General features: G+C 42.7%; 1 protein-coding gene across 2 annotated transcripts in view; it reads right to left on the reverse strand.

Annotated features, from left to right (window-relative positions):
* RCAN2 (regulator of calcineurin 2) overlaps positions 1-18,489 on the reverse strand; it is a 267,201-nt gene that overhangs the window by 79,611 nt on the left and 169,101 nt on the right. The window contains exon 1 of one of the 2 annotated variants that reach the window (XM_043907652.1): positions 15,497-15,884. The exons of the other annotated variant lie outside the window; for it this stretch is intronic. Within the exon in view, the coding sequence (XP_043763587.1) occupies positions 15,497-15,583 (87 nt within the window). The 5' untranslated portion in view covers positions 15,584-15,884. Of the gene's footprint in view, positions 1-15,496; positions 15,885-18,489 lie in introns of those variants that run through there. 2 annotated transcript variants of the gene reach the window in all.

Here is an 18,489-nt window from a genome sequence, read left to right on the forward strand (position 1 = left end):
AAAATGACATAATTTTGTAGATGGATCGAATAATGTGATCTTCAATACAGCAGAATCACTGTATTTTTTTTTTTTTACTGTACTTTTAATAAAGCTAAATCTCACTATTGGACTCAGTTGAATTTAAAGTATTTTTATTATCAGTGTTTGCAGATGAAAGAAAATAGCCATTTATTAAGTGCCTTCATTCTTTAAGTACATTCTTATTCCATTTCCAAAAGCCTGAGAAGTAGTATTATTATATCTACCCTACAGATGAGAAAACCATGACTCAGAGATAAAGAAAACTTTCCACAACTGCAAAATGAGTTACCTGCCAGGGTTAGAGGTCCAGCCCAGGCTGGTCTCCCCTCTGCATGGTGCCCACTGGTCATCTAGGGATCTTTCATTCCAGTGGTCGGCCAGAGAGAATAAATTTCTTGAGTGCCCCGAGGACCTACACCCAGGCCTTCTGCCTCATGGCTCAGAACTCCTTCTGTTTCCCCAAAGCCATGGCTGCACCACAGACTCCGTTGCATCTATGAAGGGCAGAGGAAGGCTGAAGATGCGTTAGTACCTACAGGGGCAGAAGCTTGCTACCTTATTCAACGTAATGCCAGCCCTACCCAGTGACTGCATAGGATCTGAATGATACTCTGGATCTCATTAGAGATGGCCTTGCCATCTGTTGATAAAGACCTCTCTGCAAACAGACGGAACAATTCAAGTGGAGAGCAGCCGTACATAAAGCAGGGAGGTGTGTGGGATATTCCATCAGCATGGAAGAAGGGCAAGTGCCAAGTCGTGGAGACAGGATGGGAGAGGCTGCCTGCCGGGGCCAACCTCACCAGCGGACCTAGGAGGGAGCAGCCATGTCGGTGAGAGCCTACTGGTACCTGCCATGCCTGTCAAACCCCAGATCAAAGCTTCACTCTTTCATGGAACTCGACAAGCTTCTCCGAAGACTGCTTTGAGGATCATGGCCTCCTTCTGGGCTGTCATTCAACATAGGTGAATCCTGCCACTTGAGCTCTCAAGTCATTTATTTAAAGCGTCCATGCGTCACTTGCACTAGAAATTGCTACGTGTCCCTCCATATCCACCTTTCTCCTTTGCTTATTCTGATTTTTAACTGGGCACAGGGCCACTTGGATCACCGTGATATTCTCAGCCTCTGTTTCATCCAGATGTGTCCATGTACCCAGGTTTTGTTCGGCTGAATCTGAGAGGAAATGATACCTGCAAATTCTTTCCTGACAGGCAGAGAGGTTCCTTCCTCCTCCTTCCTCCATTTTGCTGCCTAAAACAAGGCCAGCAACAAAATAAGGCACCATTACTGCATTCTCTTATCTAATTTTTATTCAGCATCTACTAAATATAGACTATTGTACTGGTGCAAGACCACTGGCATGATGGCAACAGTCAACTAAAAGGAGATGGCATCAAAATTCTCTCTCTCTTTTTTTTTTGCAGCACTGCACAGCTTTTGGGATCTTAGTTCCCTGACCAGGAATTGAACCTGGGCCCTTGGCAGTGAAAACACAGAGTCCTAACCACTGGACCACTAGGTGATTCCAAACTCTTCTTTCCCTTTGATTTGTATTTGCCAAACTTGGGGAATTTTATCCCCTAGGAACACATTTTAGCAATTATATAGAGGGCTTTTTTTTTTTTTTTTCTGCATGGGTATTTGCTCTCAGGAAGAACCCAGAATAGTCTAGGTCCAATGTTTAACAACACCTCATTTCTATTTCCAAGTTGTTAGAAATGTGAAGAGGCAACAGGGCATACTTGAATAAAAGACATTTGCCTGTTATTCTCAATCAGCTTCCCTTGCCCACAGATCAAATGATTCGCAGGACAAGGACCAGAGTTGGGATTCCTGATTTTTGACCCCCAGCCCTAGAAGACAATCAATACACGCCTGCTGAATTGAATGCATCCCTGAATATCCTGGGTGTAGCACTAACATCTGCCCTTCCCCTCCCAGGCTTGTTGAATGGCAACCTAATGACATCCTCAAGCAGTTGCTTTTGTCTTTGACCTCTTTCCTCCTTAAAAAGACAAGACAGGGGAATAACAAAAGATAAGCAACAGAATTCAAGGACGCTCAGACTCTGCAGATTCTCATTCCCTCTGGCTGGCAGGACCCTTCTCCATGTCAGTCTCTGCAGCATCAGCCTGGGTGCAGCCACAGACACACCTCAACAAGCAAGGATCTTGTGTCAGACCGGGTGGAGAATTGTGCTCGTGTTTAAGATGCTTCCCATGGCCCATTGGATTGGTCTTGAGCATACGGTCCAAATTCCTTCACAACATGGGCCCGGCATCTGTATAACCCAGCCCCCACCCAGGGCTCTACTTCCTAGGAGTCACCATTCTCCTGGCATTTCTGCTTTGTTGGGTGCTCCTCTCTTTTGCAAGGAGCCCCTCTTCTACGTCCATCTTTTCTTCACCTGTTGAACACCTACCTAATCTTTAAAGGTGTAACTCAAGAATTACCTCCTTGGGGAAACCTTTCCATTTCAATCCAGACCTCCCTCCTAGAGGTTTCCACAGTGTACTGGGCTTACTCAAACCACAGCCTTTTCTGAGTTCTATGTGTCTATTTCTTACCTTCTCCTCCATCAGCTGTGAACTCCTCAATGGCAGGAGGCATGCCTCCACCCCTGAACTTACAAGTACTGAAGCGGTGCCTACTACCTACCAAGCACTCCACCATATTTGTTAAACGTCAAATGAATGGATGAGATGTCTCACTCATACTAAACACAGGCATCAGCAATAATTTATTAGCCCTTAACCTAAACCTGTATCTTTTTTTTTAAGATGCAAGAAAGTCATAAATAAGAGACAGCATGAATTCAGGTTCTTCTGTCTCCAAAGACCAAGCTGCTTTCCACTATGCCATTGTACCAAGTTGCTTCTTGGTTCTGCCTCCAAGAAATATGAAATGAGAATGTGAAGTAACTATATGTGGAATATAAAATATGACAGAAATGAATGAATCTAAGAATCAGAAACAGACTCACAGACATAGAGAACAGACTTGGGGTTGCTGAGGGGGAGGACGGTAGGGGAGGGATGGACTGGAGGTTTGGGGTTGGTGGAAGCAAACTATTACATATAGAATGGATAAACAACAAGGTCCTACTGTATAGCACAGGGAACTGTATTCAGTGTTCTGTGAACGGCCATGACGGAAAAGAAGATGAAAAAGAATGCGTATATGGATGACTGAACTACTTCACAATATAGCAGAAATTAATACAATATTGCAAATCAACTATCTTGCAGTAAAATAAATAGATAAAAAGGAATGTGAATTAACATGGAGCAAATTTGCATCTACAGATTGAGCACATAGTTTGGAGAACACTCCTAACCTGAACTGCTCATTGAAAGAATATTTCCCACCTAATCAGGAGGGTGGCATCAAAAAAATAGTTTAAAAATAATAAAAAAAGAGAAGAGTGGCATGAAGATGCATTCATTGAAAGAGGGTTCAAGTCTGCTGAGGTTTACATAAATGTTGACTGTGGTTAATCATATGCTAAGTGTTACTTAAATATAGAATATTATTTTGCTGAGCACTGCAAAGTATAGAACACTTTCCTACAAAGTAAGAATATAAAATAGATCATCTACTATTCATTTCATTAATAATTCAGATCTACTGCTTCTTCATCCAGGCAATGAATAGCAGGGCTTGTAGCTTAGTTATTATTTTCGTTGGTTTGAAGTATCACGGAACTGTTTACTAGTTCTATGATACAAGATAATAAGCAGTCAGAGGTAGGGGTACATGGCAGAATACAGAGTTTCTAGGGCAAAAGGCCTATTAAGCAAAAGAGAAATTGAGCTTAGCTTGGTTAATTAATTAAATTTCCACCTATCACCACAGTTTTAAAGTAGAAATGGGAAGTAAAAGTCAGCATTGGAAGTATTTCAATTGTAGTTTAGCATAGCTATGATGAAGCTAGTCTACCATCCCATTTGAAGGTGGCACAGTAGTAAAGAATCCATTTGTCAATGCAGGAGATGTGGGTTTGATCCCTGGGTCAGGAAGATCCCCTGGAGTAGGAAATAGCAATCAACTCCAGTATTCTTGCCTGGAAAATTCCACAGACAAGAGGAGCCTGGTGGGATATAGTCCTTCGGGTTACAGAGAGTCAAACATGACTGAGCGCAGCACAGCTCAAAGAGAGATGATTAAATATGATTTGAAGAAATGGGTTCTGAGCTCAACTTCTCTTTTTCTTAATAGGCATCTTGCCTTAAAGCCTCTGCCTTCCGCCGCAGACACTGCTTTCAGAACGCTTGTTAAAACTGGCCTTGAGTCTGGAAGTCCAGGCTAACTGTGTGGGCCTGTGAGTCCTCATGCCCCTGCCGAACCAGCTGCTTCCCACTGTGGCTCTGGGACCTCGGTATGAGGCAGAGATAGGGCACTGCTTCCCCTGGGCAAAGCTGAAAACTGCAGGAAAGAGTGTGCTGTAGTAGGGCCAGCTAGGGAGAAGGGTCTTGGGAAGAAAACTCAAAACTCTGTGTAAGAAGTTTACAACTACTGATGCAGATGAAGATGATGATGATAAAGGCTGACATCATTACCTGTACACGTGCTGTCTGCTAGATCCCGTGTTAAGTATTTTGTATATTCAAATGGCCTTAATCCTCCCTGCCAACCTATGAGGTAAGCACTGTTTTCTTCCTTTGATAATTGAGGAAACTGAGGCATGGAGCGGTAAGGCTCTCTGCTCAGGGCTACACAGTAAGGAGCCAAGGGGCCAAATAGAGAATTCCAACCAGGACGTCTGACTTGGAGACTGGGCTTGCTTTCTTCTTGTGTGCCCTCCGTTAGCAAAGGAGGCCTCTCTATAAGTCAAAACAGCATCATCCTGTCTGGGAAAAATGAAACTGCGTGGAATAAAGGCCAACCCTGCATAACGACAGAGCACAGGCTTTTGCATCCAACAGGACTGTTACCCTCTATATCTCCAGAGCCTCCTGTGAGGTTTTGAAAATAGAAGGCACTCACTACATAGTTGATGAATGAATGAATCAAAGCACTTTGTCCAGGCCTGATAAATGGTAAGTGCTCAATACGCTGTTGCTATTTTTAAGTTGGCTCATTGCTTATGCACCCTATTCCAGTAAGGTGGCCTGAGGTGGTTTTTCTTAGTCAATACCTAAAGGGACAGTGAAGTCACATAATAAGAAATCAATTCTCTGAGCTGTACTATTGATGCAGGCTATAATTATATACCAAGAGATCTTGTTTAGTGTTGTGCACTAAACCCTAGTCCAAAATTCCCTTGACGAATCACGCGATCTTGTTTAACCTTGGAGATCTCCAGCGAGAAAGCTGAGCGTTGCAATAATTTGAAAGCCTTGTCTAAAAATAAAATAATATCATTGCAATCAAAACTTTCACCACTGCTGTTCTACAATTCTTCAGAGATCACCCTTCACCCAGTCCTGGAAAGTGTTCACTGACATCTAGAAAGAGGTGGCGGAGCTGTCATATCAGTTATTATCCATCTATTGGTGAGCCCCTGGGTTTTCCAGCACTTTTTCCTCCCAACTAGATGGCATTATTAGTTTTTGAAACAGATTTTCAAATGAAATCCAAGACACAGGCTATGCCTAGAACTGCCACTGTGTTAGATTTATTGAGAAAAGTAAGTGATGTCCACTACTGATTTATGTAAAAGTGGTACTCCCAATTCAAATAAGTAATAGAAGACAAAAACAGTATTTTGAACACTAGAGGAAATACTACCTATGAGTTCAAAGTCTTATTCTCTAAGATGTCCATCTTTCCTCCCCACGAATAATCAATGAATGGCTTGTTAATCCTTACGGATATTTTGGCAGGAGAAAGAATGAAGCAAACCACAGTTCAAGACCCAGTTCTACCAATTAATAACTGCTGTTATTTCTGTTTAATTGCTAAGTCGTATCCTATGCGTAGTGACCTTATGGACTTTACCCCACCAGCCTCCTCTGTTCATGGGATTTTCCAGGCAAGAATACTGGAGTGAGTTGCCATTTCCTTCTTCAGGGGATCTTACTGAACCAGGGATCGAACCTGTGTCTCCTGCTTTGGCAGGTGGGTTCTTTACCACTGAGCCCCTTGGGCAGACCCTAATAGCTGTGTGATCTTATGCAAAAATTTAACTTCTCTGTCCAGAGACCTGTTTAAAACAGAAAAATGGATACCTCATGCTATTATGGTGATACTAAGGAGTATCCTAGTATGTGCCATGTACTCAGAAGTATTTAGTGAAGGAGAAGAGTTGTTAGAATTTTTAAAATTGCTTATCTTGACAACATAAAATACTGAACCATGAAAATTACTATCTCTGGGGGGTTACATTGCCATCACGTGGGATGGTTTAATGCTTAACTTAGTAAATTTTCCCCTGCCCATCAAATCTTTGGGGTACAACTTAAAGACTGCTCACATATTACTTTAGAACCATTAGAGATGCAGGAAAAATGTGTTACAACTAAATAGCAAGCTATCTTATTGTTGGGATAAGTAGAATATTAGTAAAGATGTTATTTGGAGGGGGGGATGAAAGTTGGTCTGAAGTCCAGTATAACTGGAGAAGGATAAATTTGTTAAAGTTATCTTTCTGGAAGTGAAGGGTAGAGATCTTTTTGCAAATATTTTTTTTTAATTCATAGTTTAGAACTTGTATATTAGATTCTAGAGAGTAATTGTGCTTCTGGACTATAAGGATGTAAACATTTCTTTGGTATATAACAATAAAATGAAAAGGTCATTACTTTCTTCCTGTCCTCACCCTAATCGCACTCCACCTTGGGGGAATTGTTGAGATTTCTGTTCAACTTTTGACCAGGAACCTTCTCTGGGTTCTCAAGTTCCTGACATGGTTAGGAGCTCACAGTTTCCAATAACTGGTTAGACAGACCAGAGAAGAAGAGAAAGAAATCTTTCATGGTTAAGGAAAATATATATATTTATATATAGTATACACATGCAGTGGGGTTTCCCAGCTGGCACAAGTGGTAAAGAACCCTCCTGCCAATGCAGGAGATGTAAGAGACATGGGTCCGATCCCTGGGTTGGGAAGATCCCTCGGAGAAGGGCACAGCAACCCACTGCAGTATTCTTGCCTGAAGAACCGCAAGAACAGAGGAGCCTGGTGGACTATAGTCCATGGGGTCACAAAGAGTCAGACACGACGGAAGCAACTGAGCATGCACATACACATACACATGCAAAACATTTTCATGAGTGTATGTACACGTGTGTATGTACAGGTGTATATTTCCCCCCCTAGAGATACATTTACCCAAAAGAGGATTACAAAGGCACATCCAGTGAGTATTTTCTAGGGCAGGTCTTAACTTGGTGGATATTTTCTTCTCAAACAGTTTTAAAATAAGTTCTCCATTCTAGATAGAGTGGAGAGTTCACAACTTCTTTTTCCCTGTTTGAAGTCCTCATTAAATTATCTCTCAATCTTTTTTGAACTAGTACCTTGGAATGAGCTGAGATTTAGAGCTTGGAAGGAATACATTCCCTTTACATAAAGAAGTTTTCCCATTACATAAAGAAATTCTAGGCCAGGTGTGGTCTAGAGGGTTTATGACCTCCCTGGAAAGCTGGGTTATTCACCGCAAAGCTGTGATGCCATTTCAGCTTACAACCTAAGCGTACCCAATGATAATAAATGTTTCAGGCATCATTTTCTTTTCTATTTGTCAATTTTAAGTTTCATCAGAAAGAACTAAAACAGGCTATTATAAATTGTTGATAGCTGTATTCAGAATCACTAAGGTTGCAAAGGGTACTCACTGAGTTTTATATTAAAATCTGCTTCTTTAGGAGAATAACATTAATGAAGCCACTGTTTTCTTGTTATTGCTTTGAATAAATCTGACACTCAGAGGTAGCAACTGTCAAGGTCTGAATTACTTTCCCACAGTTAAAAGACTCTAAATAGAGAGGCACGTTATCAGTTGGCTTTCCCGCTTTACCATGTCATTAGTTGAATACTGTTCCCTGCCTTTCCCTGACGTGACAGGTGGCTGCGAAATCTGCCTGCTAACCTTCTCAGGGAGCATCTGTCACTTGTACAAAATCCCTTCTTCCCACTCTGAAAGGTGTTTGCTACTTTCTTGAGAGGTGAGATAATACTCTACAGTACACATTTAAACATATTAAGTTTCAGGTAATTTTTAGGGTTACTGTCTAACATTCAGTTTTACATGAACACATTTATTTCCAAAATGGCCTCAGTTCTAGTCCTTTTTGTTATCAGAGGACAAACATGCTTTTGTTGTCAGGGTCAGAATCTGCTATGAGAAAGCCATCCCCTCCTCCACACCACATCCTCCCTACACATTCCCTTTTAGTTTTTAGAAATTAAAGATGGTCTGGAGATGTAACATGAAATAAATATTATTTAAAATTCTGGGGGGAAGTGGTGTGCGAGGGAGGCTCACAATGGAGCACAATATATGCATACAGATTACTAAGTCACACTGTTGTACAGTGGACACAATAGTGCAAAGCAATCACACTCCAATTAAAAAAAATAAAATTCCAGCCATTGAGCAATGACAGTTTCTGTCAACTTAACATTTGGTTCCTAAAATTTACCACATATAACTCCAGAGGGTTTCAATGTTTGAGAATGAAATCATACACAACTCAAAATTCTTCTAAGCTGCTGAGTGAACACCATGGTTTTTGAAGATTCTGAGAGAGCTTTAGAGCTCTACAGAACCAAAAAGGTTGACGGCAGCCGGGTCCTCTGCCCAGCACTGCATTTGCAAAGCATAAGAAACAGGTGTGAAGCTTGACGAGCAAGCTCTCCTAACAAATACCCACAAGCTTCTCTGCCAGATCAATCCCGCGATACCCACCAGTACCCACATTTTCATTTGTATCACTTGTCTCCTCCCAAAACAGAGGGCAAAGCATATCATACCAACTCTGCTCCATCATTCTCTTCCTGTGCATCCTGCCAAACAAAACGAGTCATGCAATTTTCACTGGTTCAAATGACAAATAGTTTTCAATGTACTAAGTGGCCAAGATGTGCTGGCTTTTTCTTTTCATAACTCACACAACAGCATGACGCAGACTATGAGTCAGTCATATACTTTCGTGTGAAAAAAGTAAATGAAATTCAAAAAGCATCAAGCATTTTTCTCAGCATCATTCCTGTGTGTCCAGAAAGGTTAAGAGACTTGTTCAAGGGTTGCATGGATTGGGAGGATACAGGGAGATTCTCAAAAGCAGAGGAGAGAAAGTAGGACTTTTGAGTCACCTTGGAAAGGCCCTGGACTTTTAGATGGGAAGGAAAAGTCCTACAGCAATCCTAGGTTTTCAAGGGTATGAAGAATTATTACTCTGAGAACAAATTTCTGCTTCTATGTCCCCCTCTTCCAAGAGAACCACCACGCTTAAAACATAACATGAGCACAACTTCAAAAAGGAGCAGCATGAACAAACTAAAAATCATGATATGAGACCTTGACAGCCTCAGTGGGTCCCTGAATGAATGAATGATGGACACAGGTTAAAGGGAGGCCTGGGTAAGAACACATCAGATAATGTAGCCTCTCTTTGCCTCTACTGGTCCCACTGCTGGCATGCTTTTCCCTCAGATCGACACATGGCCCTTTCACTCATTTCAGATTCCTGAATGACACTAGAATAATGACATTTAAGAAACTGCCACCTGGCCAGAAATGCTTCTACTGGCCACCCATTCAAAAGTGGTCAATGGAATTTTTGGAGAGAGAAATATGGTGAACGCATTTGCCTGATTTCCTCCTCTTTGGGGGACTATTGATCTAGCAGTCCTGGCAAAGTTTCAGAAATAGGAACTTGAAGGGCCTCCAGTGCAAACTCCCTTCCAGCAATTCACCTCCTCACTCTGCTCCATCTTTCTTCAAAACCCTCATCACTGCCTGAAATTACATGCGTGCTGTATGCTAAGTTGCTTCAGTTGTATCCGACTCTCTGCAACACCATGGACTATAGACCGACAGGCTCCTCTGTCCACGGGATTCTCCAGGCAAGAATACAGGACTGGGTTGCCACGCCCTCCTGCAGGGGATCTTCCCAACACCAGGATCAAACCCGCGTCTCTTCTATCTACCAGCATTGGCAGGCGGCTTCTTTACCACTAGTGCCCCCTAGGAAATTATAGTATACACTTATCTGTTTACTGGTTTGCTGTCTGACTCCTGGATTAGCATGTGCATTCTCTGAGGGCTGGAATGGTTGTCTTGTCCATCTCCCAGTACTTAGAGTATCGCCTGGTCAGGAGTTAAGTGCACTAAACATACGTTTTTTTATTTTTTTATTGAAGTGTAGTCGATTTACAATGTTATGCCCATCTCTGTTGTACAACAGTGACTCAGTTATACATACCTATATATATATGTATATATATATTCTTCTTTTTAAACTTTTATATTTTATTCATCATGGATTTTTGTATTATTTTTTCTTTTCTTTTTTTTTTAATGGTGCAAGAAATATTATTTAGTTACTGAGTTTCTTCACCACAGGGCATGTGGGATTCTAGACCCCGGACCAGGGATCAAACCTGTGCCCCCTGCAGTGGAAGCGCAAAGTCCTAACCACTGAACCACCAGAGAATTCCCTTTTTAACTCTTCTTTTCTTTATGGTTTATTCCAGGAGATTGGATACCATCCCCTGTGCTATACTGTAGGACCTTGTTGCTTGTCTAGTATAAATAGTTTGCATCTAAATCTCCAGCTCCAGGGGTCTTTGAAACTTCTGATCTTCTTATAAGACCTGCCATGCTTCCCGCCTGTCCTAAGAAACAGAAAGAAGTTTCATGAGCCCCTGTCTCCTGTATGGATGCCTGTGGAGTCAGGACTGGACCCCTGGACTTGAATTAGGAGCCCTCCAGCCCAGAGAGGAGGCATCCACGCTCTTTCTGTGTGGGAAGCTCTCACTGCAGGGAAGGGGCAGTGGGTACAGGTAAAGTCTCTAAGCCATCAGAAATGTCGCTTCTGAAACTGCATCCATTAAGGCTTTGCTTAGGGGAGTGGATCAAGGTGTTTAAGCAGAGGTTATTCTAGATGATATTGGACTGACTTTGCCTGTACCTACCTGTGTCTAGGACACACAAGATGCTGACTTTAGAGATGATCATCTATGCCCAGCTCCATTCCGACCAGCCAAGTTAGAAATCCTGGGCGTGGGACCTGATCCTTGTCAATATTTTAAAAGCTCTCCAAGGGGATACCAATGTGTAATCAGATTGAAGAACCACTGGACTAAAGTGAAACAAAAATTTCATTACCCATCTTGGATCTTTCATTTCCCCGAATTTGGCTCCTTGTTGAAGGGTGGGGGTAGGGAGGACTATTTTCAGAATATAAGAACACTCAAGAAAATCAACCCTGCTCACCTGCGTACACACAGACACACACACACAGATACATGAACTAACAGATACTCACAGACACACACAAACACAAACACAAACACAGACATATACAGACACACATCAATACAAACACACAGACCCCAGAGACACACACAGACACATACAGGCAGACACACACACAGAGACACACAGATACACGTACAAACATACACACAGACACACAGGCAGGCATGAACACACAGACACACATAAAGACACACACACACAACATACACAAGCAAACTCTACAGCTCACCATGTCATTTTCCTCCTATTGAGAGTTTTGAGTTTCTTTATCTTTCTGAGCAGCCTTTTGCCATCAGACAGTTAAGTTCCCAACACTACCAGTGGGATTTCTGGAGAAAGACAAATATGGGGGTGCATTTGCCTTATTTCCTCATCTGTCTGGTATTACTGCCCCAGCAGCTTTGGCAAAATTTAGGAGATGGGAGCCTTCAGGGCCCCCAGTGCAACCAGCTGAGATTCCCCCATGGAAGATAAGGTTTCCTGAATTGCTGTAAGTCACTGCATTTGCGTTTGCCTCTGCCCCCTCAAATAAATCACTGCATTTGCGAAGAGAGGCTGCTTGATTGCATAACCCTGGTGTGGTTTCTTTTCCACGGGGGTTCCAGGTAGAAAGGGAGAGTCTGCAAAAGGCAGAAAAGCCTGAGATCAAGCAAGCTGGATGCAGGTAGGTGAGACAAACCCTCACCTAGGGTGCCTCCCCTTTCTCCGACAAGGAATATTAAAGGTTTAGAAGAAACAAACTCCCGGCTCCACTGTGACTCTGGAAGAGATGATTAATGAAGTTTACCTCTGGTGAAATTTTGGTACTAGAATTTGACATCTGAACCTCTCTTCTTGCCACTAAGCCATGCTCACTTTTGAACAAGGAACATATAGGTTTTCTCAACCAACCTCTTTGGCCTATCTTAATTTTGCTTGATTACTGTCTCATTTCAAATGATTAAATGGCTAAGTTACCAGGTTGTGTGTGTGTGTGTGTGTGTGTGTGTGTGTGTGTGTGTGTGTGTGTGTGTGTGTGTTTGGGGGGATGGGAAGGAAAATGCATTCTGTATCCTGGACTGTCATTGTAAACTCAGCTGGAGATAGGACATTCCAGTAAACTGGCAGAAGTAACTTACTACCTTTAGAGAATGTCTGAACAGATGATCATGACTATGATGGCAACAGCTAACATGTATTGAACATGAAATATGTCAGGCACTATGTTAACTGTTTTACATGTATAATTTTCTTTAATCCTCCCATCAAGCCAAAGAAGTAGGAATGATGATTAACATGTCACAGATAAGAAAACTAAAGCACAGAAGGATTCAGAACCTTGTTCCAAAGAAACAAATCCATGACGATTCCAAGTTACCAATATTTAGCAGGAAGGACATATAATGCATCTTTCTGGTGGGAGTCTTCTCAGAAAACCCTACACATTTCTTATGGAAAGTGTGAAGGCTTCATCATCTTATGGAAAATGTGAGAGGCTTCATCATCCCACCCCTCCTCCCCCTGTTTCCCTTCCGTCTCTCACAGAGATCCTACTGCAGTTAAATGCATTGACTCACCTGACTGCAAATGAGATGTCTTCCCGTCTCCATGCCCTCCCTCTTCCTGTATCAAAACCTACCCATCTTCAAGTTAAGTACCACTTGCTCTATGGCGCCATCCCAACCACTCGAGTACAACCAGCTGTAAGAATTTTGTGTCCCCTGAATTCCACAAAATACTCCGCCTTTAAGAAATACTGGGCATGTCTGCAACAACATGGATAGAACTAGGGATAATCATACTAAGTGAAGTAAGTCAGACAGAGAAAGACAAACACCATATGATATCACTCATATGTAGAATCTTTAAAAAATGATACAAATGAACTTATTTACAAAACAGAAATAGACTCACAGACATAGAAAACAAACTTATTGTTACCAGAGAGGAAAGGGGATGGGAGTATAAATTAGAAGTTCGGAATTAATAGACCCACTCCTATATATAAAATAGATAAATAGCAAGAACTTAGTGTATAGCACAGGGGATTGTATTTAACATCTTATAATAATCTATAATCAAAAAGAATCTGAAAAAAGAACATATGTATATGTATATGTATATAGGCTTCCCTAGGGGCTCAGATGGTGAAGAATCCGCCTGCAATGCAGGAGACCTGGGTTCAATCCCTGGGTCCAGAAGATCTTCTGGAGAAGGGAATGACTACCCACTCCAGTATTCTTGCCTGGAGAATTCCATGGACAGAGGAGCCTGGCAGGTTACAGTCCATGCGGTTGCAAAAAATCGGACATGACTAAGTGACTAACACACACATATATATAAACATATAACTGAATCAGTTTGCTGCACACCAGAAACATTGCAAATCAACTATATTTCAATAAAAAATAAAATATGGAATAATGATTTAAAAGGATAAATATTGGGCAAATGGTTCTTTCTATGTCTATATTACAAATACCTACGTCATATAAGCGTATTTTAAACTCCTTTCTGTATGAACATAGTGCTTGGCAGACAGCAGTTGCCTGAGAAATATTTTCTCACCATTATTTCATGGACCAAAAAAGTCTAGATTTTCACAGGACAAGCATGTAATTAAACGCGAACTGTTAAGAATAGAAGGGCATTGTGAAGTTTTACTTTAGGTACGCACAATTCTATTCCAGCTGGTGTGCAGAGACAGCTTTTACCCAGTTACCCATGGACTTTAAACAGGTTTTAAACTGGAGGGGCTTTGCGAACTGCTCCCTTCTGGAGTGTATACAGCAGGTGTGACCAGCAGGACTGTCTCTACACGCATATTTCCACTGTGGACGCGGCTGTAGGCAGCACCCATCCATTCCATTCTAATTTTCTGAACCTCAGTATGACAGGTGGTGGACACTTTACAGCACTGCCGTAAGAATTGGTAAACACAGGGCCACACATTTAAAATATGCAGAAGCAACAAACCAGATTCTTGAATCCAGTTCAAAAGAGTGTTCAAAACCGCAATCTTGAATGACAGAGCCATGCGTTATGCTAGTGAACACACACATTCCCACCTGGGAAGCACCAGGGCGTCATCTTGCACACCCCAAAACAAAGAATTCCGGGTCTACCTTTAAGTCAAGACTAAGGGGAGGGTGGGAAACGATCCTGCAGTGTGATTCCCCTTTCCTTCCTCCTGTCACACAATGAGCAACTGCCCTTTTGGTTGTGTATGTGAACTGCTTAAAGAAGAAGCTTCTGCTAGATCTTATTTTCAGTATGAGAGAAGAAATCGAAATTGCCATTCCGCAAGCATGGCACCTTTTTCAGAACACAAACCCAAAGGGGCAAAAGGAAAGAGAACGTGTGTCATCAGGAGACAATTACCCACGACAATCAAACAATTACTGCAGACACTCACTGAGGACCAGCGCCCTGGGATACTACATCTTGAGATGCAAAATTTATTTATGCCTGAACTTTCTTTATGGAAAACTGTTCAGGGGAAATGACTTGCTGCTTCTGCCTGACAAAGGAAATTTAGACAGCTCTTTTCCAACTTTGATTTTCTGAGAGCTGGGAATTGAAACTGCTGTCTTTAGAAGAGCTTTTGTTCAATTTGCACATCATGGCCTACGTAAGGGACATTTCATGAAGGGGTTAAGGTCCCATGATCGGGGTGTCCTGGGTACGATGATTATTATATGCGCTTTCTTCATTGAGTCATTGATTTAAAACCCCTCAAAACACTAAGCACTAGCAAATCCTTATTGACACGGAGACTATGAAAACATGTCTACTGTGAAAAGGATTGACTGGGGATCGCCTAATAGCAAAGGCAAGAATACACAGACAACGATTTTTCAAACCTTATCACATGCAAAATGAATGCGCTGGTCTCTCTTCTAACTTATTCTAATTAACAGAGCCAGGCACTCACCCCATGCATTTCTAGCGCAGATCCTGAGCTGAAAACTACGAATCAAAGTCCTGTTCCCTTTAGCTAACAAGGCTGCTGGCAGCTTCGGCAAACAGCAACAATGAAATAAAGATTGCAGGTGCGTACCTTAACCTCCTGGTTGGTGAAGACCTCCACATCCACCACGCAGGCAACCAGAGTGGAAACATCACAGTCCATGCTAGGGGCTGGCATTCCCCCTCCGGAATTGACAAGAAAGAGTTAGGCAGCCTCGGAGTCCTGCGGGCTGGGAAGAACCTTCCAGGTAGCTGGTGCCGGGGCCGGCCGGGCGCTGCCCTGCCCTGGGGATGGCCGAGCCGGGCACCTGAACCCACTCGGCTGCGCGCACACACGCAGCCCGCCGCGGCTCAGGCAGCACGGCAGAGTAAGAGCGGCCGGCTCTCTGATGGCAATGACATCACCACAAGGACTGACACAAGCTGGAGCTATTTTTTTTTCCCCCAGCCTTTTATCTCTAGGCAGTGCAGTGGAGCAAATTGAACATGATTATGTGCTAAATCTGAACTCAGACTAAATCAATTCAGGCAGCAGCTCGCTAGGAACTGAGTCATAGCTGTTGTTTCAGCCGAGTGCTTATGTTTGCAAAAAGCCAGGGTGGGGCATGGTGGGGGGGCGGACATCTGACACCAGAGACTCTGTTTGGGGTGGGGGTGGGTGGGGGAATTATTCTGCCTATGAGCCTGCTGAGGTTAAGGTGTGACAATTTCTCTGCCTCAGAAAGGAGCAGGAAGTTGAGGCATTTTGCAAATTGCCTGGCTTCTGTTAATTGCCCTGTGCCTCTCAGAGCGGACACACATGTTCTGGGCACCCTAATGCATCTCGGGTGGGCACGGGCTAAATAGAAATCCATTCTTGGAGTGACTAAGAGAGCTGGGCATCAGTCATTTAGGCAGCCTGGTAAGAGGAGATAATTAGAGGTTTGTGAATGTCTATTTGAAGCACATTAAGTGCAGACCAGGAACTCTAAAAGCACCCCTCGAAGCTCTGGATTTCAGGCTGTCGCCAAGGTCATTCAAACCCAAAGTGGGAAGGAGTTCCAGCAAACGTCTCATGCAGGGACAGATGGCAGAGTCTAACAGGCAAAAGCACTGATGTGGGTCATTGTCAGAACCTCAGGGCTTGATTTTGCCCGAGACTTTGAACTTGTCCAGTGGCTTTTTCGGTCTCTTTTCCTGATTGTGAACCCCTGAAGGGCAGGGTTGGGGATAATTCATCTTTATATCTTGAGACTTTAGCCGAGTGTCTGGCAAGAGAAGGCAGTAATTGTTTAATGTAAGAACAAACCAAACGGGAACAGCCTTCACAGCAGAAGTGAGCAAAGGAAAAAAAAAAAATACCCAAATCGTTTTCATTTTATCATTGGTTATAAAAATACTGGTAGAATGAACTGACATTCTGGCAGGATCTATGCCCAGTAGAGTGCAGGTGCATCTTCTGTGGCTATCAGAGGTCACGATCTGTAACAGATTGGTGCCTTTCTAACCCAAGACTGGACAAAGTGGCCACATTTTGCAGGCAGATGAGAAAGGTGACCTTTTAGACTGAAGGCATAGAAGTTTTCTGGTTGATCCTCATTTTGGGTTACATGTGAGTCTAATGAAAGCAAAAGAAAGTGAGTCTAATCAGCTCAGCTCAGTTCAGTTCAGTTGCTCAGTCGTGTCCGACTCTTTGCAATCCCATGGATTGCAGCACACCAGGCTTCACAGTCCATCACCAACTCCCGGAGCTTGCTCAAACTCATGTCCATCGAGACAGTGATGCCGTCCAACCATCTCATCCTCTGTCGTCCCCTTCTCCTCCTGCCCCCAATCCCTCCGAGCATCAAGGTCTTTTCCAATGAGTCAGCTCTTCGCACCAGGTGGCTACAGTATTGGAGTTTCAGCTTCAACATCAGTCCTTCCAATGAATATTCAGGACTGATTTCCTTTAGGATTGACTGGTTGGATCCCCTTGCAAACCAAGGGACTCTCAAAAGTCTTCTCCAACATCACAGTTCAAAAGCATCAATTCTTCAGTACTCAGCTTTCTTTATAGTCCAACTCTCACATCCATACATGACTACTGGAAAAACCATAGCTTTGACTAGACGGACCATTGTTGGTAAGGTTATGTCTCTGCTTTTTAATGTACTGTCAAGTTGATCATAGTTTTCCTTCCAAGGAGCAAGCGTCTTTTAATTTCACGGCTGTAGTCACCATCTGCAGTGATTTTGGAGCCCAAGAAAATTAAGTCTCTCACTGTTTTCATTGTTTCCCCATCTATTTGCCATGAAGTGATGGGACCGGATGCCACAATCTTAGTTTTCTGAATGTTGAGTCTTAAGCCAAATTTTTCAGTCTCCTCTTTCACTTTCATCAAGAGGCTTGTTAGTTCTTCTTTGCTTTCTGCCATAAGGGTGGTGTCATCTGCATATCTGAGGTGATTGATATTTCTCCCAGCAATCTTGATTTCAGCTTGTGCTTCATCCAGCCTGGCATTTCACATGATGTACTCTGCATAGAAGTTAAATAAGCAGGGTGACAATATACAGCCTTGACATACTCCTTTCCCGATTTGGAACCAGTCTGTTGTTCCATGCACAGTTCTAACTGTAGCTTCTTGACCTGCATACAGATTTCTCAGGAGGCAGGTCAGGTGGTCTGGTGTTCCCATCTCTTTAAGAATTTTCCATAGTTTGTTGTGATCCACACAGTCAAAGGCTTTGGCATAGTCAATAAAGCGGAAGTTTTTCTGGAACTCTCGTGCTTTTTCGATGATCCAATGGATGTTGGCAATTTGATCTCTGGTTCCTCTGCCTTTTCTACATCCAGCTTGAACATCTGGAAATTCATAGTTCACATACTATTGAAGCCTGGCTTGGAGAATTTTGAGCATTATTTTGCTAGCATGTGAGATGAGTGCAATTGTGTGATAATTTGAACAATCTTTGGCGTTGCTTTTCTTTGGGATTGGAATGAAAACTGATCTTTTCCAGTCCTGTGGCCACTGCTGAGCTTTCCAAATTTGCTGGCATATTGAGTGCAGCACTTTCACAGCATCATCTTTTAGCACATCATCATTTTTTCATCTTTGAAATAGCT

Source organism: Cervus elaphus, chromosome 7, assembly GCF_910594005.1.
Source record: "Cervus elaphus chromosome 7, mCerEla1.1, whole genome shotgun sequence".
NCBI classification, from domain to species: Eukaryota; Metazoa; Chordata; class Mammalia; order Artiodactyla; family Cervidae; genus Cervus; species Cervus elaphus.